The sequence below is a fragment of the Typopeltis vanoorti genome, chromosome 11 (genome assembly GCF_054136105.1).
Source record: "Typopeltis vanoorti isolate ZY-2024b chromosome 11, IOZ_Tvanoo_1.0, whole genome shotgun sequence".
Taxonomy (NCBI): domain Eukaryota; kingdom Metazoa; phylum Arthropoda; class Arachnida; order Uropygi; family Thelyphonidae; genus Typopeltis; species Typopeltis vanoorti.
This window is the reverse complement of record NC_143559.1, coordinates 109,649,025-109,672,866: the sequence shown is the minus strand read 5'-3', so window position 1 is coordinate 109,672,866 and position 23,842 is coordinate 109,649,025. Positions and strand designations below refer to the sequence as shown.

At 35.6% G+C, this 23,842-nt stretch overlaps 1 protein-coding gene across 2 annotated transcripts in view; it reads left to right on the top strand.

Annotated features, from left to right (window-relative positions):
* rl (Mitogen-activated protein kinase rl) overlaps window positions 1–23,842 on the top strand; it is a 203,535-nt gene that overhangs the window by 56,334 nt on the left and 123,359 nt on the right. For both annotated transcript variants that reach the window (XM_090400971.1, XM_090400970.1), the window contains exon 4: window positions 3,720–3,909. In XM_090400971.1, the coding sequence (XP_090257097.1) occupies window positions 3,720–3,909 (190 nt within the window). The remainder of the gene's footprint in view (window positions 1–3,719; window positions 3,910–23,842) is intronic.

Below are 23,842 nucleotides of genomic sequence, written 5' to 3'. Positions count from 1 at the left end.
TTTTACATCGTGTACTGCTTAAATGTTAAACATGGTGCAATTAAGCCTTAGTAGTCCATGCTATAAATATAGCATCTGACTGTGTCTTTTATGTGTTATAGAAGTTGTGATTTGAGATATTATGTGGATTGCCTTTCATGAACACTTGAAGTGACCTTAATTTTGACAAAACAACAATTTCCAGAATCACAATGGAATGTGATTCTGGAAATTGATGCATGATTCTGGAGAATCATGCTACCTTGACCATTGTCTAGTTAAACAAAATTCCTTCTGTTATCAAGGAACTAGTAATGAAAACGTAGCTACTGGAACAACTCTAACTCATTATCAGCAGTATTAAAGATAGTGCCATCAGCATAAAAAAGTATCAGCCTAAATGAAGTTTAATGGGCAGGAGTATTAGAAACTTACCATGTCAACATAATTGGTGCATTACTGAGACAAAGAAAACTAAAACAACTAAGATTCTGCCAAATAAAGAACTTATATTCAGGAAATCAGGATCAGGGAAGGGAGAATTATTTAGAGCATTCAACACCAATCGCAAAGATAAACTTCTTGAACTGTAAACTGTTTCAAACATAGTGATATTGGAAAATTTCTAAAATGAGAAACAGAAAACAAGACTAATATTCAGTCAACTCTCACTATAGCAAGCACTTCTATAACTGTTTCTGTGGTCCATATGAGATTGTTATAGTGAGAGAGCTATATTTAGGCCTTTGAAGAAAGACAAAGTTTCAGTTATTGGAGAAGGCATCTTGCTTAAAGGAAAAAAAAAAAAAGGAAAAGCTGATTCTTGTGAAAATCTAAATAGTAAAGCAGAAATGAATACCAGACATCAAGGAATGTTTTGGGAAAATTTGGAGAAAAAGGGCAAGCTAAAAATAATATTAAGTACAGGGTGTTCGGGATAAATTTGACAGTTTCGTAAGGAAAAAGAAAATCTTCTTTGTATCTATTAAATTTAATGAATTGACAAAAAAACATTACAGGCAGAGTTAATTACAATACTATCAACAAGATTTACTCAAAATAACCACCATTAGCATCGATCACAGCTTCAATTCTGCTTCGGAACCTCGAACAAGCTGATGCTACAGTCTCCCTGGGAAGGGCCGCAAAAACTGTTTTAATTTTATCCATTAACTGGGCTTTTGTATTACTGGAAGTGCGATTGGTGTCTTTTTCAACTGCGCCCCATACAAAATAATCCATGGGGTTAAGGTCTGGGGAGTTTGGAGGCCAAACATTTGGACTGGTGAAGTCGTAGAAATTTTCAGACAACCATTTTTGACTTTTCCCAGAGGTGTGGCAAGGGGCCGAATCCTGCTGCCATACATACGGCCTACCATTGCCTACCCTTGTTATTCAGGGCTTGACTACAGTTAGCAACTCCACGAACAAAGCCCGAATTCCAATGCCAGGGTTCTTCAACACCTGTTCCTGCAGATTTGCGAGGAATTCTGCTGTACGAACGCAATCAGATCGTCTGCTAGGGATCTTTCTTCTTGCTACATCCTCGTAGTCACCATTGCAAGTCTCTAGTTCATGCCTGATTGTTTTTACTGTATTCAGGGAGCATTGGGCAGCAGTCGTAATATCCTTATTTTGATGGCGGGCACGAATCATCATGATACAAGTTATTCTCTTCCATGATTCAGGTGGGTTCCAGCTATCCATCCTTTCTGACATCTTGTATGTGAATGAAGAAGGGTCCAAACTTTTAAATGAAGTGTGTGTTAATACATGTAACTTACGGAAAAATATAATTAATTATAAATATGTCAAATTTATCCCGAACACCCTGTATATGCTGGATTTCTGTTTAGTATGTGGTTTAGTAATTATTAACACCATGTTTCAACATAAAGATGGGCCCAAATCATGGAAAGATGATACAAGAAATAAGAAAAGATTTATTGACTAGATGGTGATATTGATATTGTCATCTGATCCACTGGATACAAGATTGTACTGATGATTTGAAGTAGGAACTTGTTAACATTTAATTTTGAGTTAGATAAAAATGAATATTATTATTATATCATGAACAAATGAGTTAAACAGCAAGAGCACAAGACCACATCACTGGATACACAGCTTGTTTGCATCATTCAGAGAGCCAATCTTCAATCTGGCTAATCTGTTATCCTTTCTCACCCTCTCCAGCTTGTACACCAATCTGTCATGAGACCATCAAATGCCTTTTTTAAGTCTGAGAATATCATTGAATATGAGTCTCTTAGCATATTCATCACCTTATTGTGAAATTCAAGTAGATGGCTAAAACATGACCTACCTTTTACCAACTTATGCCTACCATCATAAAGAGTTCTATATCCATGAACCCATTTCTGTATTCTTTTCCATACCAATCTCTCCAATATTGACAACAACTGCAGATACAGACTAGTCTATAATTGAAATCATATATATAAGAAAGTTTTAAAAAAAAATTCAAAGCCAAAGATTCAAGCCTGTGCTTGAATGGAGCCAACTTGCATGCTAACATGCCATGGTGCAGCAATTATAACCAAAAATAATTTTGGTTATAATCAACTTTGCTGTTATAACCAAAAATCTGTCTTCATGCTCTGTGTAGAGCCAGGGTGACCTCTTAGCAAACATCAGGAACACATTCCATTGGTTTGAAACACTGCCCAGAGCCTGGATACAATGCTATGTTAGATTCATAACTGTCTGGCAATATCAGAGAAGCCTTCTTCATGCTTTCCAATAATTCTTCCCTATTTGAAATTGTTTCTTTGAGACATTACAAGACATTCAAGTTTACAACTTTATTCTATCATGAAAAAGAGCTTCCTTCAAATGCAATTTGCTTGGATGTGATCCCCTTTGCGCAAGAGCTGAAAATTTAAATGTGTACCCACTCTCTACTCAAAATTGTGATTTATACAAATTATCAGAAGCTGATTTGTCTGAATTTGCAGTTCTCATCTTCAGAAATAGCGTTCATCCTTAGGTTTTGGACACCAGTGTATATGCAATGTAGCATGTAAAAATGAATTGTGAATTCTTGAATAAACACTTTATACATTTCTGTTTATTTTTATTTTTTATCATCGATAACATCACAGCCATTTTTTAAAAATTAAAATAACTATAGCTCTTGATATTCAGTATCAGATCCATGTTCAGAAGTATTTTTTTTTTATTCAAAAATACTTCTGTTAAAAAATATAAGACTTATAGATAAACTGACCATAGATTTTTAAATTCTTACGTATGTTCTTACAATATTGCCTACCGGTTTCGCTAGTAACTGACTAGCTTTTTCAAGTCTTGCACAGTACAAAAAATTGATAAATGCAAAAAAGGTTTAAGAATACAGAAAATGTTAGTACCTGGTAACTAAGGTACTAACGTTTTCTGTATTCTTAAACCTTTTTTGCATTTATCAATTTCTTGTACTGTGCAAGCCCCTTGAAAAAGCTAGTCAGTTACTAGCGAAACCGGTAGGCAATATTGTACGAACATACGTACGAATTTTAAAATCTATGGTCAGTTTATCTATAAGTCATATTTTTTACCATTTTACGACCAAAAATATGTATAATTTAAATACTTCTGTTGTAAGTTTCTAGATTTATGTGCATTCCTCCTTATTCAACTGCATACATATTTAGTATTTACTATATATGACTTTATTATCCAGATTTTGTAATAATGAAACTTTTCTTTAACTTAATCAGTTATATTGTACAGTGTTTAATGGAAACTGATCTTTACAAATTATTGAAGACTCAAAAACTGAGTAATGATCATATCTGCTATTTTCTCTATCAAATCTTAAGAGGACTAAAGTATATTCATTCAGCAAATGTACTTCACCGAGACCTCAAGCCAAGCAATCTTCTTCTAAATACTACTTGTGATTTAAAGGTGAGTATTACACCTCTAAATTGTGAAATTTATTGTATATGTAACTGTCCAACTGATTGTTGAAATTTGCAGTGTCATGAAATATGTGTATTTTCTGGAATATTGTTTCATTCGTTTGTTTTGTATGGTTCCATACGATAAATTGTTTTTTTGTGCACGTAATTACCTTCTTATTTAATTAGAGAAAACAAAAAGTTTGTTTTTCTTCCTAAGGCCACCTGGCCTGTATCCATTTTTGATCAATTGATTTCTATTTCTTATTCTCTTTGGTCTGTAATTAATTATCTTCTTGGAATTCTTTTTTATGGCATTGGCATAGATTACTAGTTCCTAATCTTTTTTGGATCATGCCCCCCAACCTCAACGCTTCAAAGATTTTGATGCCTCCTCTAGCATAAGTCAACCAAGTTCTGAAAAAGTATAATGTAAATAGGTACTTCAAATAAAAAAGCAACATAGGTAAAACTATTTTTAATTTGACTTTCTTCAATGAATATAAATTTTATGTTACATTTTGTATATTATAAAACATCAATCGAACTCAATTTGGGAATATAAAATCCACGTTAATGTGATCCTTGAGCTTGATGTCTGCTGCAAAGAATTTTTATTTGAGGTACTAATTTAGTCAATTTCAATCTCAAATCTCCACGGTTTGTGATATCCAGGTGATTTATTTTTTTCAGTAACAAGTCATTTAGCACTAAAGCCACATTCAACTAAATATGATGACAGGAAGTCGTCTACAACAAAAACGGCACTGTTTACTTTTCAGACGTGACAGATGCTGTGATTTAACTTAACACACTTATGCCGGCAAGTATTTATGCTGACTGCTGTACTAGTGTTGCCAACTTTTTTTCTCAAAAAGTCAGGGTTGCAACATTGATAATATATCTCTAACAATGGTGACTTTTTCTAATATCAGTGATGAGATGATGAATGCAACATCATTTTCTAATTGCCCCCTCAAAATATTCGAATTGCTTCGCTGTGTTGATCATCTAGGCCAGTGTTTCCCCAACACTGGCCTAGATGATCTTCCTGTTTATTTTTGTATTCTTCTTTCTATTATTGGTGTTCTAGTTTACTTTTTTCAAAGTTCTTTCCTTGACTCTCACTATATCAAACACCTATAACAGTCTACGAAAGTCTTGACCAAAGTTCCATTTACACAGTGCTGTTCTAAAGAAAAAAATCACTATAGAGCCTCCATAGCTCATTTGGGTTCAATACTGGATGGAAAGATCTGGGTTTGAATCCCATCTGGAACATGAAGAAGACCCTTCATCAGGATTTTTTAATAGATGGTCTCATATGGAGTTGGCAGGGTTTTCTTCCTGGAAACTTGGGTTTTTCATCTCTCTCTCTCTCCAGACAAGCAAACTAGCCAGGATGCAGATTGGATTTACTGCCCTATCAGAGCATTAATTAGTTTTAAAATGAGCCAAGTTTTTTGGCTATGACAGACCAATGAACCTGACATGGCAAGGAAGGGACAGGAATTCACTATAGCCAACTATCCACTATTACAAACTATTTTTATGGTCCATACAAGTTTGCTATGGGGCAAGTCAGATGTATCTGCTATAATAAACTATTCTTGCAGTTCCTGTAAGTTTTGCTGTAGTAGGCTTGGATGTTATATTAAGCAGTGATATTCCTTTTTAATACTTCTTTCATGCAATCATGGTTAGCTAATATATATTTATTTTGTTAATTCCTTTGACCATATTTAATAAACTCTGTTGATATTTGGTCTTGTCCTGGTGTTTGTAGTTGTCATGTTTTTTTTTTTTTTGTTGTTATTCTATTTCAAGTTAATTGCTCTTCAGTTCTAGTCTGCAATATTTAAGTCCTCCATTTGCATTCTATTGGCATTTCTAGGTATATTCAGAAGTTCTTCAAAATATTCTGTTCAGTATTTTTCCCATTAAATCCCTTCTTTATTTTTACAGAATGTTGTTCTTTGTTGATAACCTTTCTTTAGTTTCAGAGTAAAATTATCTTGATTTTGTTTGTGAATTCATCTAGTTTTTGTCTTTTGTTTTATGTAGTCAATAGCACTCTTTCTGTTTTTCTTTGTTCATTTTTTGTTGAATTTATTTTTTGCTATGGTTTCCCCTCCCCCCTCTACAGCTTTTCAGTATTCATAGCAGTATTATCTTCTTGTTGTTGGTTATCAGTTGTTTCTTCTTCTTAGCAGAACATTTAGGTCTAATGTTCCCATCATTTCTCCATCTGTCTCTATCAGAGGCTGAATAGGCAAGAGTGTTTATTCAGCTGTCTCATCCAGTTTTCACATCCATCCTTCTTCTGGTCTTCCTGTAGATCTTTTCTTGTCAGATTTATTTATAAGTGCTTGTATGATCACTTGGCCATCCCTTAAAACATGGCCAAACCATTCAATTCTTTTCTTATAAATGATAGAATGTTGGGTCTGTGAAAAAGGTTTTGTAGTTTCTCATTATGTCTTTGTACATAAATTTCAGTATGTCATCATCATCAAATTCCTGCCATGTACCCTCAAGGGGTGTACAGGATATGATAGTAATACATAAAAAATTTACATCATTACTAACTTCCTATCTACAATTTTCTTCCAAATCAGTCAGTTACTAGTCAAGACTTCAACATTATCAGATCTTATATTTCTATCGTCTAAGGCACTTTGTACCATATCAATCCACCTATATCTTGATCTTCCTCTGGGTCGTTTTCCTGCCAACTTGGCAGAGAACACTTGTTTTGCTAATCTTTCCTCGCCCATTCTGTTTAAGTGACCATACCACCTATGATTAGCTCTGCTAATGCATTCCTGGATGCTGACAATGTCAAGTTCTTTCGTAATATTCTCGTTTGTAATATGATATTGCCATTGATGCCATCTGTTCACGCCTCTAATCTTTCTCAGGACTCTCATATCTGCAGTCTCTAGTCTTTGGTCAAGTGTTTTACTTCTGACCCAGCTCTCAGATCCATAAGTTAAAACTGGTTTGGACACTGTCTTGTATACAGCTAATTTAGTGTTCCGAATAATTTCTCTCATATTCCATATGAATTTATTCAATTGACTTCTTACCATACTAGCTTTGTTGATTCTGTTGTCTATTTCCATATTTAATTTACCATCTTCACTAAAAATCGTGCCTAAGTAGCTGAAATATTTTACTTGTTCCACAGGTTCTCCATTCACAACACAGTTGATATTTTCAATGATTCTGCCTATTTTCATTATCTTTGTCTTTTTATTGCTGACCTTCATACCATATCTATTACAACAGTTATTCAATTTAGTGAGAGAATCTTGCAGACTTGTAGGGGATTTATTTAGAAGTATAACGTCATCCGCATAAAGCAAAGAGCTGACATTAACATCTCCAATTTTGATATCATGTTTAATACCACTTTCCTTCATAATGTGATCCATATAGATAATGAATAACAGAGGGGATAATGTACATCCTTGTCTCACACCAGATTTAACATTAAACCATCTTCCTGTACTTCCTTCAATTCTAACTGCTGACTTACAACTCAAATAAAGACTAAATATTGCTTGATATAATGCCCCATTGACACCATATAACTGTAGCATATTGAATAGCTTCTCTCTTGGCACCTTTTGATATCCACTCACTCAAAGATAGAGTTATCCTCAAACAAGTTGGATCAGTTCCTGATGGTTCTTGAAAACTGAAAGTCTTAGTTTGAAAGGTGCTATTATCAGGTAATGAGCAGTATCTGAAGAGCTCCTCTGAAGGTGTTGCTTATATGTCTTTTGCCTATTGATTATCATTACATGGTCTATTTAGTTGCTTACTTTTCCATCTGCTGAGAACCAGGTTTGTTTATCTATGGATCTTTCTTCTGGTATAAAGTATGTGCCACTAACTGTAAGTCCTCTGGAGGATATGAAATTAATAGCTGTAATCCTTTTGTAGGTAATTCACTGAGTAGATTTAATAGAATAGTAAATAACCTAGTTTTAATTCAGATGTTTTTTTATTAACACTACATGTATTTCCTTGGCATGTTTCACTATCTGTATGGCTGTTTTTGTTTGTAACCAACAAAAAATTAAGCATTTCCCAACATTTGCTATTTCTATAAATTGAAAAGACTGGGTTGGTAGTTTAATCCCATGTTTCATTAGGCATGTTACAATTAATTAATGATTTGCAATTGTCATGAAGGATCATTGCTTTGTAATTCTCTTCTAAGTAAGGTATGGAGGATGCTTGTTAATTTATTGTGTGATGCTCTTTGAGAATGCACATTGAATCCACTTGTTTCTTTCCTTTTGTTTACCATCGATTATGTATTCTTTGTTATGGATTTCGAATCTTCTCCCAGTTTGATCTATGTACATCTTTCTACAAGAACATGAAATCTTTGTATACTCCAGGATGTTTATAAAATGGAATTTTGTCTTTAGGGTAATGTAGGACACTTCATAAGGTGTTAACTGGTTTGAAGGCTATTCTAATGTTCACTGATTTTACTGTGCCTTTGTAATTAATTCCTAAGTTATCAAAGGATGGTTCATCACAAAAGAAAAGCTTCTTTACTACCTTTGTTTGAGTAGCCATTTTGGAGGAACTGATTAAATAGGATTTGTAGTTCTTTCTTTTAATTTCCTCATATTTTAGCTTATTTACTGCTCTATTTTTTAAGGCAGTGTTTCTCAAACTTCAGATATCCGCATACCCCTTCATATATTTTCATTATTACCAAGTGTCCGCACAGTTAGCCTAGTGGCTTTGCGCTTCGCAACCATATGCCTGGGGAAGGAGTGTCCTAGGTTCGATTCCCGTCAACGATGTGAGGATCTCAAGGATCTTCATCAGCCATAGCCAAGTTAGCTGGTCTTTGGCGTGGAAAGCAGGTTTTTTTTCCGCCAGTTTATCTGGTGTTTTTCATCCTGCAAGCAGGCAAACCGGTCTGAGGGCACACACTGATTACAGTCTGGAATACTGACCCAGCCATAGGTCTGATTCGTCAGCCTATGCCAGTTCCGGAGCCCGAATAAAAAAACTGCAAACGGTGTGACTTACCAAGAAGCTCCTACTCGCTATCACTACTTTAGGCATCGAGAACAATTTCCTTGTGTGCATCGTCAAAGTCATCTACCCAAATAGCTTCATCTTCTTTCCTATTATTTCAAGCAAAAATTACCAGTAATTTACAAGATTTGAGATACGTAAGGCAGCTATGAAGAAGTGCATATGATTGGTGTGGTATTAACAAAAGATTGCGCGAACCAAAGACAAATTAGCATTTCATCAGTTGAGTCGAAATGCTAATTCTCTTCAACCAAATTCCATAATATCTTAAACACATTCACTATATGAATAACTAACTCTTATTTAGAAGTATTGGTCAAGTGTTAATAAACTATTTAATAACCAACTAGTTTTGCCAGCTATTGCTGTCAGCTTCTTCAGGGTACAAATAAGGTAGGCAAAGTAAATTACAAGCTAGATGTTAACTGACAATTCTAATTCAATAACAAAATAGTACTGAGCATGAAACGATACATGTGTCACGGATACATGATTTACTTGTTGAGAAACAATTTGTAGTTTGCACTGAAGTTCATTTCACGTGTGTTTAGTGATCTGATTAAGGTCTTCCATATATCAGGTAGGATTAAACCTTGGTTCTTGTTGAGGTTTTTTGTGGAACGGGCGACTGTAGCTGCTTCTTTGAAGATTCTGGAACAGTAGTTTTCTTCTATATAAGGCATATAACTTTTATTCCATTCAATAATGTGGTTGGATGTAGAGAAGTGGGAAGAAAGGCCAGATATATCTTGTCTGTTGTTTCTTACATAATCGATGTGTTCCCTTTGTCTCATTTTGAAGCTTCTAGACATCTGACCAATGTAACTAAGACCATAGGAACAAGGAATGTTGTAAACTCCAGCATACTTGAAGAAGCCGACAGCAATAGCGGAACTAGTTGGTTATTAAGTAGTTTATTAACACTTGACCAGTACTGCTAAATAACAGTTAGTTATTCATTAATTTCGGTGGTCAAGAATTATAACAATTTCACATTCACTATATATTTCTAAGTTTTAATGCGTTCATGACCGGGTGGTGTCAAGCAAAACCATATGTTGCCCTGGCAACATATGGTTTTGCTCGAGTTTATACATCAGTTTCTGTTGGAGGGGAGATGTCATTGATTGGTTAGTGCTGCTTTTATCCTAGATGTCTCTAATTGCACTATTTGTTGAGAAATATAATGATTCCATGCATTAATGATGCATAGCTGAAAATTGCCACGTACCCCCTGAAGACTTTTCGCGTACCCCCTGGGGTACATGTACCACACTTTGAGAAACGTTGTTTTAAGGTATTTGTTGTACCTAATTTTTGTTGACTGTGATGGAATGAGCTTGCCTGTAGGTCTGTGTGGGTTTCTTTCCTGTAGACTTTTAATGATAATTCCCCAGAGATGTTTATAAGGATGTCTAGGAATGGTAATTTTCTGTCCTATTCTACATCTAATGTGAATTTGATTTTTAGATGTCAATTATTCAGAAAATATACAAAATCTTTGTCTTTGTGGGTGTGTTTCCAAATTATAAAGAAGATGCCATCGACATCCCCCTAGATGTGGTTTTAAGGTCGCCTCTGCTATAGCACAGGAACCTTAAAGATCAGGGATGATAAAGATGAGAGACAATCAAAGACAATAAAGGTGACCCCATTACAAGACCATATATTTGGTAGTAAAATTTTCTTTCCAAGTAAAGAATGAAGATTTGAGGCAATGATGGAAGAGATGTGATGTATGTCTGGAGGAAATATATTTTCAAGGATATCTATCAATTCTTCCATGGAGACGTTGATAAATAACAAAACAATTCTTTCTTTTAAGGTTAAACAGTGGTCAGCATTGTTTCATAGTGAAGAATTTATGGAAACACATCATGTGTTAGAATAATTACTTTACTTAACATTAAGAAAACATTTGACTTTTCAACGTCTGTATTGAGGTCATCATCAGGAAAACATACATATGCACAGGATACGAACTACTTGAATTTCACTATACAAAAATAAGATGAATCAAAATGTTTGTTAATCATTTACTCTAGCCTGACCTCTGGTAAAAAAATAAAAATAAATAAAATTTATTTATTTATTTACTGGAGAAAAAGATATCAAGGATATCTTTTTCTTCAGTTTTCACCTTTATCGTCTCTAATTCCTTTTACAGCACTCTTTCTTCCATTTCTGAGCTTCTTCGACAACCTCCAGAATATCTTTCCATCTTCTTGATATTTATTTTCTATGTTCTTACCAAAGTCTTCCCATGACTTTTGTTTAGCTAGTTTTACACAGTGTTTAGCTTTCTTAGATCTGTCGCTGTTATTCTCTACTGACTTATTTTCCAGGAACTTCTGATATGTTTTCTTCTTTTCCTTCACTGTCTCTTTAACTTCCTGTATCCACTATGCACTTCTGATTTTTCTATTCTTGTAGACAACCTCACCACATGCCTCTCTTGCTGAATCAATCAATGTTTTCTTTAGGATTTGCCATTGAATCTCCAAGGTTTGGTTCCTGTTCTCAAACTCTTTCATTTTTTCTTGAATAATGTTTGTGTATTTTAGTCTGAGAGCTGCTCAACTTATTATTATTATTATTAAGACAGACCTCTAAGGAGTTAGAGACTCATTGAGGGGGGGGGGGCACATGCTACACACACCAGCTATCATACTTATTCTTGAATTCATTCACACTGCTTGCACCCACAACATCCAATGGCAATCCAATCCAATCATGCACCACCCTCTGAGAGAAAAATCTAGCCCTCAACCCCTTCTTAGTAGCCATCATTCTCAGCTTCCAAGGATGCTCTCTTGTCATTTCCCCACCCTCCATAATTTGAAAAATTCCATGAGTTGCTGGAAAATGTGACTGCATTCTACAAATTCTCAGTCTATCTTCATAATCAGTATTCCACAATCCTGATATAATTTTTACATTCTCCTTTGTACTCTCTCCAGTATATCAGAATCACAATAGAAACCAGGAGAACAGACCTGCACACAATAGTCCAAGTGAGGTCTTATCAAGGCCTTATAAAGAGGCAAAATGACATCCTTATCTTTACATGTGAATGTTTGTTTCATCATTGCCATTATCTTTTGAGGCAATCTTTGCCATATGGCCTCTGAACTTCAACTTCCTATCTATTAATGCTCTAAGATCCCTAGCCTCATCACTTTCTTCTAGCATAATCCCACCAATGTAATACGAAATTGGATATCTAATCACACCGAAGTGAATGACTTTACATTTACTCATATTGAACTGACACCCATTTTCCCATGCCCATAATTCCAGCCAATCCAAATTATTCTGCAAATACTGCATATCAGCAGCATTCCTGATTACCCTAAGCATCATCAGCAAGTAGCTGAATGTTGTTTGTCAAATCCTTCCCAATATCATTAATGTGCAGATTGAATAACAGCGGGGGGGGGGTCAAACATTGATCCTTGTGGTACTCCACTTGTTATTTTATTTTATTTATTTTATTTTATTTTTTAATCTTTGTACTGGTTATGGGCAGTACTATGCTTACATCATGTCCAGACTTGATATAGGCCTAAGCCTTTACAAGTGTTTTACCCTATGCCTGTTGTTAGATCCTAAATGAAGGAATCTTGGAAAGAAATCATTCATTTAGGGTCTAACATATAAAAATTGCAAACATAGAGAAATACCTGCACATCAGGTTTGTAATTAAAAGTGAAACTTCCTCACTTTATGTAAAAATTTGTGTTCTTTATTTAAGCTATTGTGATTAATTTAAGATTTCATTTTGTATGTCTTTAAAAGGAGGGATAATGTGAATTAAATTTAAGCCTTTCTAAGCTATGTAAAATCTATTGTGAGTCATCATAAAGCTGTTAAGTATTAATTCCTGGAAGGCCTCAAGCTACACGCGTACAGCGTAATGCTGGCGGGTATAGCTTACTCAGAAAATCACGTAACCATGTATTCCATGAATCCTAGTATATCAGCATCATAGAAACGAAGGATAAGCCAAAGGATGAAATTAGTAAGGATCGCGTGCAAAAAAAGGGGCTGATAAAGAGGGCGCTCTAGAGGAGTATAAAAGGGGTTGAGCTTGGAACACAGGGCATTCTCTTGATCTCTTGGTGTATCGTTTTCCTGTTGGGTGGTTCGGAAGTTGACGGGCTGTTTTGCGTAAAAAAAAAAAAAAAAAAAAAAGGGGGGGGGGTGAAATCGGTGATGTCGAGCAGTGAGCATTCGTAAATATGAAGTTGGATTCTATGCAAAGCTGAAGGAAAAATTTCCAGTCTTAGCAGAATCAAGCCGTCACTGAAAAGCCCCATTGAGTTGTTCCTGAAACGCAAAGGTTTTGAGTCCGTTTCCGGCAGAAAGAATGAAGAGGGCGTAACCCCTACGTTGGCGTGTAGACAGCCAAACAGATGAGAAATATCCAGACAAACATGTGGTGCAGAACGATGCAAAAAAATGTCGGTAAGGTGCAATTGCTCTAAATTTTATGTGAATGTTCATTAGAAGAAAGAAAATTGCTTACGATTTTGAATTTTAGAACTTTATTCTAAAGAACTCTGTGAACAGTCTCTACTTAGAAAGTTAACCTCGTTTGTGAGTAAGAAGAATTGTTTAGAAGAGATCTTTTGTAATTTGTATGTGATAGGATTAACTTGATGCGATAAGAAAAGTAGAATTTAGTATCTCAGTAACATTTGAATGGTTGTTAGCTTTGTTCTTACGAGTAATACTATTGAAGGGAATTTGCTTAACTTTATGCTGTACATCTCGTGTAAAAGTATCATGGTGTATCCATTCCCCTTGTCTAGTTCAATGGTAACATTGTTATAGAATGTGAGCAAGTTGTTAAAACATGACCTTCCCTTAATAAACCCATGTTGTTCATTGCAAAGTAGAGATTCACTGTCAGCCCATTTCTGAATGCAAGCCCTAAGCAATTTTTCCAAAATCTTCACCACCACTCAGGAGTGGTGGTGAAGATTCTGTTTCTGAGAATAAAACATTTCTGTTCTGAGACTTCAAAGGAATAGCCAGTTCATCTGAACACTCTTTTAGAACATATGCTGATATCCCATCAGGCCCTATTGCTGAATTCTTATTCAATTTGTGCAACAGCTCTAATACCTCATCCTCATACATTTTTTCATCCAGTGAAGAGGTAGCAGTTGCTTAGTGTTGCGTACACCAGGTGGATAGCTTTTAAAAAAATGGGCACTCATTAGCTGAACAACCTCTTCTGCATCTGTAACCTTCACACCATCTGGATTTAGAAGAGTTATCCTTTCATATTCATTCCTTCTCTTACTTGCAGCATATTGATAAATTCTTGTGGGTTGTCTTTAGCATGCAGAGCCAGTTTCTTTTCATACTTAGACTTTGCTTTGCGTACAACACTTGTGACTATTCTAGCTTGCTGCTTGTAACGTTCTTGACTGACATCATCCTTATGCACACGGTATTTCTTCCACATCCACTTCCTTTTCTTATGAATCTCTTGTTTGATAAGATTACACATCCATTTGACTCCTGCCCTATTTATTCTTTGAACTCTTGGGACACATTCTGATATCGCATCATTTATGTATTGTTTAAATGCTTACCATGCACTGTCGATATTCTTTCCATCCAGCAACCAATCCCATTCCTCTGAACTCAGTATACTCCTCTGTTGGTCATAATTTCCTGCTTTGTAATTCAGCATGTAACCTTTTCTGAATGGAATATTCATAAACTTAGTCACTTCCCAAGTGAGTACTTGCATGATCACTGTCACTAACAGGGGCAGAATAGTTACGTCTTTAACTGACACGTCCTCTGACACTATAATCAAATCTAACACTCTTTGCCCTCAAGTTCTTTCTGTCACATGCTGCTTGAGGAAGTTGTCCCTCAACAGCTCAATAAATGCATTTTCATTCTTCTCATGAGATTTTACTGTTACCCAATCAATATTTGGATAATTAAAGTCTCCCATTATGATTACTCTTTTCACACTCATTTTTTCTATTTGATGATGCATTTTTTCATCTCTAGCAACTGATCCATCAGGTCTGTAACAACACCCTACTATGTAATTGATGTTGTTAGATTCCACCTCACACCAGATGGCTTCGAACTCACTGCCACATGAAATCATAGGTCTCAACTTTAATTGGATTCACGTCATCTTATATCATTAACATCATGCCCCCTCCTCTCCTGTCCTCTCTATCCTTCCTAAAAATACTGTACCCTTGACATTCGATTCAGTTAGTATGTCTGATTCTGATAGCCAGTTCTCACTAATACCTACAATCTGAGGTCGCAACATATTGACTAAGGCAACAAACTCTATTCCTTTTGTTTCTGATACTCCTAGCATTTGTGTACAGACAATAATCTACCTGCTTGTTCTTTTGTATAGTCTTGTCTGCAGTCTGCCTGACACAATTGGACAACTTGCAGATCTCTATTCTTTTCTAATGCCTTATACAAGCAGACATCTTTGCACACATTTGATGGGTCCAAACTGGACGAACGCAAAGCCAAAATCATTCTCTCCTCGTCAACATTTCCATGACAAAACCCATTCCTGTCATTAACACAGTTATATGACACTGTTGCTCTTACACTCACATTCAAACCATTTCTCCTTTTTTAATTTAGTTTCCCTGACTCTCTCTGTGTTAGGTCAATACCAGTTAGTTTTTCTAGACTCCTGATACCAAACACATTCAGGTGTAGGCTGCCCTCTTTACAAATCCAATCTTCCTTCAAACTCACTCCACACATCCAAAAACTCCCATCCATTCCTTCTACACAGCCTACGCATCGAATCATTTGCTATCATAGCCCTCCTTTTTAATTCATTTATATCATAGCTGAGTAAAATACTGATGATTTTCACTTTCTCACTCTTCATTCTCGCCTCTTCCAACAACACTTTCATATTCTCTATCATACTGAACTTATCACTAATTAAGTCATTAGTACCTACTACAACTACGATTTCGTTTACTTTTCTTTTCTGTTTTTAGTATTGCTTCCTTTATATTCTTAATTTTCGCTCCAGGAAAACTGGAAGTTATAACTCGCTCATCAATAGCATGTTTTATTATACAGCCACCATACCAAATAACTTCTTTCATTTTATTAACAATGTCACTGACCTGATTTTCGTTATTTCCTGATTTATATGTTTCCATGCTTTGTTATTTCTTATTTTCCTGTTTAAAATTTCTATTTCTCCCTCTATTCTTTTAAATGCCTCTTGACTTTTTGCAATTCCCGCATAGTCTCTCTGATGATCTGCTTCAATTTTGATATTCGGGAGGTTAATTCATTTTCATTAACCTCTTTCACATCACTAATAACCTCATTAATGGGGCTAACCTCCTTGTTCTTGCCTGCTGTGCTTTTTTTTAGCATTACATTTCTTGCCCTTTTTTGGTGCCATTTTAAATACTAATTATTGAAATATCTTAATAAAAATATGTGGTAAAATACTAAATACATTAAAATCTATACTAGTATTATACTATAAAACACTAATTTTCTAAGAGAAAAATGCAATAAAATAGACAAAAATCACCAATTTTACAGGCGCACTAAATTCACCACAATTTTATTTGGTTTAAAACTTTCTTACATGTTCTTCTTTTCAATATTGAATTCAACTTTATCCAGCTCAGACTAAATGGTGATTGGTTCCAATTTCAAATCCTCTGAATCGTCCTGCACCAGCGAGAAAACATCACTATCAATAATAATATAGTCCACAAGACTTTTCTTATTCCTTGCCTCTTTTCTCCATGTGAATTTGTGCACATTTTTATGTTGGAACATTGTGTTAGCAATAACCAGTCCATGTCCTGAGCAGAAATCCAACAGGTATTTGCCATTATTATTAGCTTTGCACTTTTCTCCAAATTTTCCCAAAATATTTTTGTATGTCTGACAATCATTTCCTTCTCTGCTATTTAGATTCCCAACAAGGGCCAACTTTTCCTCTTTCATTGTGTCAGTTGCTTTCTCTAAAGCCTTAAAAAATTCTTCTACTTAGGACATGCTGTGCTTTTGCACTTTTCTCTTTTGCACTTTTGCACTTTTAGTAGATCCTTCTGTGGGACCATAGACATAAATAAGTCTCATTGTCCAGTTCCCCATTCTCATATTTGCCCACATCACTCTACTTGATATTGCCTGGCCTGCAATTCAAGAAGATTAACCTCATATTTAGTGTTGAATACTATATCTGCTCTTTCTTTTCCTTGATTGTCATTACCTGAATATAACATTTTGTTTATTGCTCAGATCTCACCAGCTTTTGTCTTTTTTGTTTCAGTCACCCATATTATGTCGATCTGATACTTATCCAATTCCTCAGCTAACTCCATTTCTTTGCCATTTGGGCTTCTTATGTTGATAGTACCAATCTTGGACTCTGTTGATGTTGAGTTTAGGGTGTGTTTCAGGATTTGTTCCAGTAGCTAACTTTTTGCTGTTCACCTTGGTACCCTGGCAAAAACAATGGGGGCATTGTTCAACTGGGCGACACCCCAGCCAGCATGAAATTCTGTCATGTTATACCATCATTTTATTTGTGGTTTAAGCCAATAAGCATATAGTTTGGTTGGCTCAATCTCAAATTTGCCAGCTGATCCTCGTTTGTTCAGTATCCAGGTAGATACCTAACAGGGTGCACCACGAGAAGGTGAGGATTGTATATTAGGTCAGAAGTCTTGGTCAGTACTCCGCATTCATTTAAAGGCTATGGGAGGTCTCTTCTCAGTTATACAGTTTTGACCCTTAAACCCCCCCCCCCCCCCCGAATGTTACTTTCTTAATGTTAAGTAAAGTAATTATTCTAACGTGTGTGTTGTGTCACCAAAAATTCTTTACTATGAAATAACAAAACAGTTAACATCATAACAGCCTTCAAACCAGTTAACACCTTGCAAAGCTTCCTAAGTTCCCCTAAAGACAGAGTTCCATTGTATAAACATCATGGAGCATACAAAATTCTGCGTTCTTGTAGAAAAATATACATTGATCATACTGGGATAAGTTTTAAAATCCATAACAAAGAACATATAAGTGATTTTGAAAACAAAACGGAAAAAACAAAGTGGACTCGCATCCTCAAAGAATGATACTCGCATCCTCAAAGAATAATGAAAAAAAATACAACATGGTAAATTGGCAAGCATCTTCCATACCTTTCGAGCAAATGACCTCAGAGGTCATTCACTTGAAAGGCACACGAAATAGAAACTAAGGAATGAACCTTCACAGCATTGGGAAATCATTAATTAATGTATAACATTCAAGACCCCTCCTGTGTCAGCAATTACAAAGTTTACATAACAATATAAATACTTCATGTGACATTCTTAATGATACACATGAATAAACTATCATTCCAGTCTTTTTAACTTATAGAAATAGTGGTTGATGACGTTTATATATATTTTTTTTCTAGGTGGGGGTGGAGTTGATATGGGTTTATTTCTGTTAAACAATCTCCTGAATATACTGTCAGCGATATAGACAGCTCAACTTGTTGAGGAAGTGCATCTAGTTTTAATGAAAAAAGTTGAGTTAAAACCTGGTTATTACTCAGCTCGAATCCCGGTGTCATTACTAATGTCATGCAGATTATCTGGCCCAATTGTTTATATTTCTATATTTTATTTCTGGGGTGCTTAAGGGTCAAAGCTGTATAACTGAGAAGAGACCTCCACATAGCCTTCAAAGGAATGCGGAGAACTGACCAGGGCTTCTGACCTAATGTCCAATTCTCACCTTCTCGTGGTGCACCCTGTTGGGTATCGTTAGGTTTGTTCAGTATCTACCTGGATACTGAACAAATGACGATGGGCTGGCAATTTGGGATTTAGCTGACCAAATTGTATTCTTGTTGGATTAAATCAAAATATAGAATGATTGTACAACATGACAGAATTTCATGCTGGCTGGGGCATCGCCTGGTTAAACAAGGCCCCCATTGTTTTCACCAGGGAACTGGGACAAACAGTGAAAAGTCAGGTACTGGAACAAATCCTAAAATACATCCCAACTCAACATCACCAGAGTTTAAAATCGCTACTGTCAACATAAGAAGCCTGAATGCCAAAGAAATGGAGCTGGCTGAGGAATTAGTTAAGTACCAGATCGAAATAATAGGGGTGACAAACAAAAAACATAAAAACTGGTGAGATCTTTCTGAGCAATAAATACAAAATGTTATATTCAGGCAATGACAAACAAGGAAAATAAGGAGTAGCCATAATATTCAACACTAAATATGAGGCTAATCTAATTGAATGGCAGTCAGTCTCAAGTAGAGTAATGTGGGCAAATATTAGAATGGAGAACTGGACAATGAGACTCATTTGTGCCTATGGTCCCACAGAAGGTTCTACTAAGGTAGAAGTGGAGGAATTTTTTGAGGCTTTAGAGAAAGCAACTGACACAATGAAAAAGGAAAAGTTGGTCCTTGTTGGGGATCTAAATAGCAGAGTAGGAAATGATTGTCGGACATACAAAAATATTTTGGGAAAATTTGGAGAAAAGAGCACAGCTAATAATAATGGCAAATATCTGTTGATTTCTGCCCAGGACATGGACTGGTTATTACTAACATAATGTTCCAACATAAAAATGTGCACAAATTCACATGGAAAGAAGATGCAAGGAATAAAAAAAGTCTCATTGACTATGTTATTGTTGATAGTGATATTTTCTCACTGGTGCAGGACACTAGAGTGTGCAAAGGATTTGAAAATGGAAAGGATCAGCTTTAATCTTGAACAGGATAAAACTGAATTTCATATTGAAAAGAAGAACATGTAAGAAAGTTTTAAAGAAAATAAAATATGAGCAGCTCTCAGATATCAAATGTAGACTAAAATACACAAACATTATCAAGAAAAAATGAAAAAGTTTGAGAACAGGAACCAAACCTTGGAGATATAGTGGCAAGCCCTGAAGAAAACGCTGATTGATTCAGCCATTTGGTGAGGTTATCTGCAAGAATAGACAAATGAGAACTCCATGGTGGACCCAGAGAGTTAAGGAGGCAGCGAAGGAAAAGTAGAAAGCATATCAAAAGTTACTGGCAAATAAGTCAGCTTACATTCTTAGAGAATACACAGACAAATGTAAGAAAGCTAAACACTGTGTAAAACTATGTAAACAAAAGTCATGGGAAGACTTTGGTAAGAACACAGAAAATAAATATTAAGAAGTTGGCAAGATATTCTGGAAGTTGTTGAAGAAGCTCAGAAATGGAGGAAAGAGTGCTGTAAAAAGAAATAGAGATGATAAATGTGACAAAAAAAACAGGAGAAAAAGATATCTTTGAGGTATGGATAATTACTTAGAAAAAATGCTAAATGAAATAAGCAGTGACTACAGCATAGTGATAAAAAAACACTGACCACGCATGAAGTCAGGAATACCTATCCATGCTTGAAGTAGAAAAAGCCATCAAAGGCCTGAAATGTGGAAAGGCAGCAGGAGTACATGATATTCGACCAGAAATGCTCAAGTGTGCAGTTATAAAAGTCTTACAGTGGCTGCACTGCATAGTTCAGAAAGCCTGGACAGAGGGATGAATTCCTGATGATTGGAGTAGAGCTCTCATAGTACCCATATATAAAAAGGGAAATAAAACTGAATGTGAGAATTACAGAGGTATTTCCCTGCTGAGTGTTCCTGGTAAGATATATGCAAGTATACTTGAGAAACGGTTGAGAAGAATTGTAGAAGAAAAGCTGGGTGAAGAACAAGCTGGATTCTGGCTAAATAGAGGCTGTCAGAATCAGATTTTCACTTTATGACAAATATCTGAGAAATCATGGGTATATAACAAAGATCTGTATTTAAATTTTGTAGATCTGGGAAAGGCATATGACAAAGTGCTAAGAGAGAAGCTATTTGATACGCAACAGTTATATGGTGTCAATGGGGCATTATATCAAGCAATACTTAGTCTTTATTTGTGTAGTAAGTCAGCAGTTAGAATTGAAGGAAGAACAGGAAGGTGGTTTTCATGTTAACTCTGGTATCAGACAAGGATGTACATTATCCCCTATGTTATTCATTATCTATATGGATCACATTATGAAGGAAAGTTATATTAAATCTGATATCAAAATTCATCATCATAAAATTCCTGCCATGTACCCTCAATGGGTGTACAGGATATGATAGTATTACATGAAAAATTTACATCATTACTTACTTCCCATCTGCTATTTTCCTCCAAATCAGTCTGTTACTTGTCAAGACTCCAATATAATCAGATCTTATATTTCTATTGTCCAAGGCACTTTCTAACGTATCAATCCACCTATATCTTGGTCTTCCACTGGGTCTTTTTCCTGCCAACCTGGCAGAGAACACTTGTTTTGCTAATCTTTCCTCGATCATTCTGTTTAAGTTACCATACCACCTGAGATTAGCTCTGCTGACGCATTCCTGGATGTTGACAACTTCAAGTTGTTTTCTAATATCATCATTCTTAATATGATATTGCCATTGATGGCATCTGTTAATCCCTAATCTTTCTCACGACTCTCATATCTTCGGTCTCTAGTCTTTGGTCGAGTGTTTTACTTCTGACCCAGCATTGAGATCCATTAGTCAAAACTGGTTAGAACACTGTCTTGTATACAGTTAATTTAGTGTTCCGACTAATTTCTCTCTTATTATATATCAATTTATTCAATTGACTTCCTACCACACTAGCTTTGTTGATTCTGTTGTCTATTTCCATATTTAATTTACCATCTTCACTAAAAATCGTGCCTAAGTAGCTGAAATGTTTTATTTGTTCCACAGGTTCTCCGTTCACAATGCAGGTGACATTTTCAATGATTCTACCTATTTTCATTGTCTTCGTATTTTTATTGCTGACCTTCATACCATAGCTATTACAACAGTTATTCAATTTAGTCAGAGAATCTTGCAGACTTGGAGCGGATTTGTTTAGAAGTATAACATCGTCTGCATAAAGCAAAGAGCTGAGATTAACATCTCCAATTTTGATATCATGTTTAATACCACTTTCCTTCATAATGTGATCAATATAGATAATGACTAACAGAGGGGATAATGTACATCCTTGTCTGACACCAGATTTAACATTATACCACCTCCCTGTACTTCTTTCATTTCTAACTGCTGACTTACAACTCAAATAAAGACTAAGTATTGCTTGATATAATGCCCCATTGACACCATATAACTGTTGCGTATCGAATAGCTTCTCTCTTAGCACTTTGTCATATGCCTTTCCCAGATCTACAAAATTTAAATACAGATCTTTGTTATATACCCATGATTTCTCAGATATTTGTCAAAAGTGAAAATCTGATTCTGACAGCCTCTATTTGGCCAGAATCCAGCTTGTTCTTCACCCAGCTTTTCTTCTACAATTGTTCTCAACCGTTTCTCAAGTATACTTGCATATATCTTACCAGGAACACTCAGCAGGGAAATACCTCTGTAGTTCTCACATTCAGTTTTATTTTCCTTTTTATATATGGGTACTATGAGAGCTCTACTCCAGTTGTCGGGAATTTGTCCCTCTGTCCAGACTTTCTGAACTATGCAGTGCAGCCACTGTAAGACTTTTATACCACCATACTTCAGCATTTCTGGTTGAATATCATCTACTCCTGCTGCCTTTCCACATTTCAAGCTTTTGATGGCTTTTCTTCTTCAAGTATGGATATGTATTCCTGACTGTATGCCTGTTGAGTGTTTTTTACCACTGTGCTATCACTGCTTGTTTCATTTAGCAATTTTTCAAAGTAAGTACTCCATACTTCAAGGATGTCTTTTTCTCCCATTTTCATATCACCTTGATCATCTCTAACACCTCTTGCAGCACTCCTTCCTCCATTGGAGATGTTAATTGCAACTCTTGCTTTTTAGATGATGTCATACTTCTAAATAATCTGCTACAAGTCTGCAAGATTCCCTGACTAAATTGGATGAATGTTGTAATAGGTTTGTTATGAAGGTCAGCAATAATAAGACAAAGACTATGAAAATAGATAGATGCATTGAAAATATCAACTGCGTTGTGAATGGAGAACCTATAGAACTAGTAAAACATTTCAGCTACTTAAGCACAATTTTTAGTGAAGATGGTAAATTAAATATATTTAAATAGACAATAGAATCAACAAATCTCATATGGTGGTAAGTCAAATGAATAAATTTATATGGAATAAGAGTGAAATCAGTCAAAACACTAAATTAGCTGTATACAAGACAGTGTTTAAAGCAGTTTTGACTTATGGATCTGAGACCTGAGTCAGAAGTAAAACACTGACCATAGACTATGGACCGCAGATATGACAGTCCTGAGAAAGATTGGGGAATTAACACAGCTAATCTCAGGTAGTATGATCACTTAAACAGAATGGGCGAGGAAAGATTAGCAAAACTGCTACGTTGACAGGAAAAGGACTTAGGGGAAGACCAAGACATAGGTGAATTGATACAGTAAAAATTGCCTTAGAAGATAGAAATATAAGATCTGATAATGTTTGGGACTTGACAGGTAATAGACTGATTTTTTGAAAAATTGTAGATAGGAAGTTAATAATGATGTAAAAAGGAACTTGCAACAAAGACACGTGCACGCAGGCACTACATACAGTAAATGAGGACGAAGCAGGAAGCTATCGTTTCTCCTAAAAGTCCTGATGGTTCCCCCTAGCGGGCTATATAAGTATTCTTGACCATTGGGCTGAAGGTCTCATGATGTATGTCTCCCAAATTTGGGGCAGTCTCATGCAATCAAATTTGTTGAGGTTTGGCATGTTTCTTAGGGCTGAGGCTGATTCCATGAAAAGTCTTTCAAA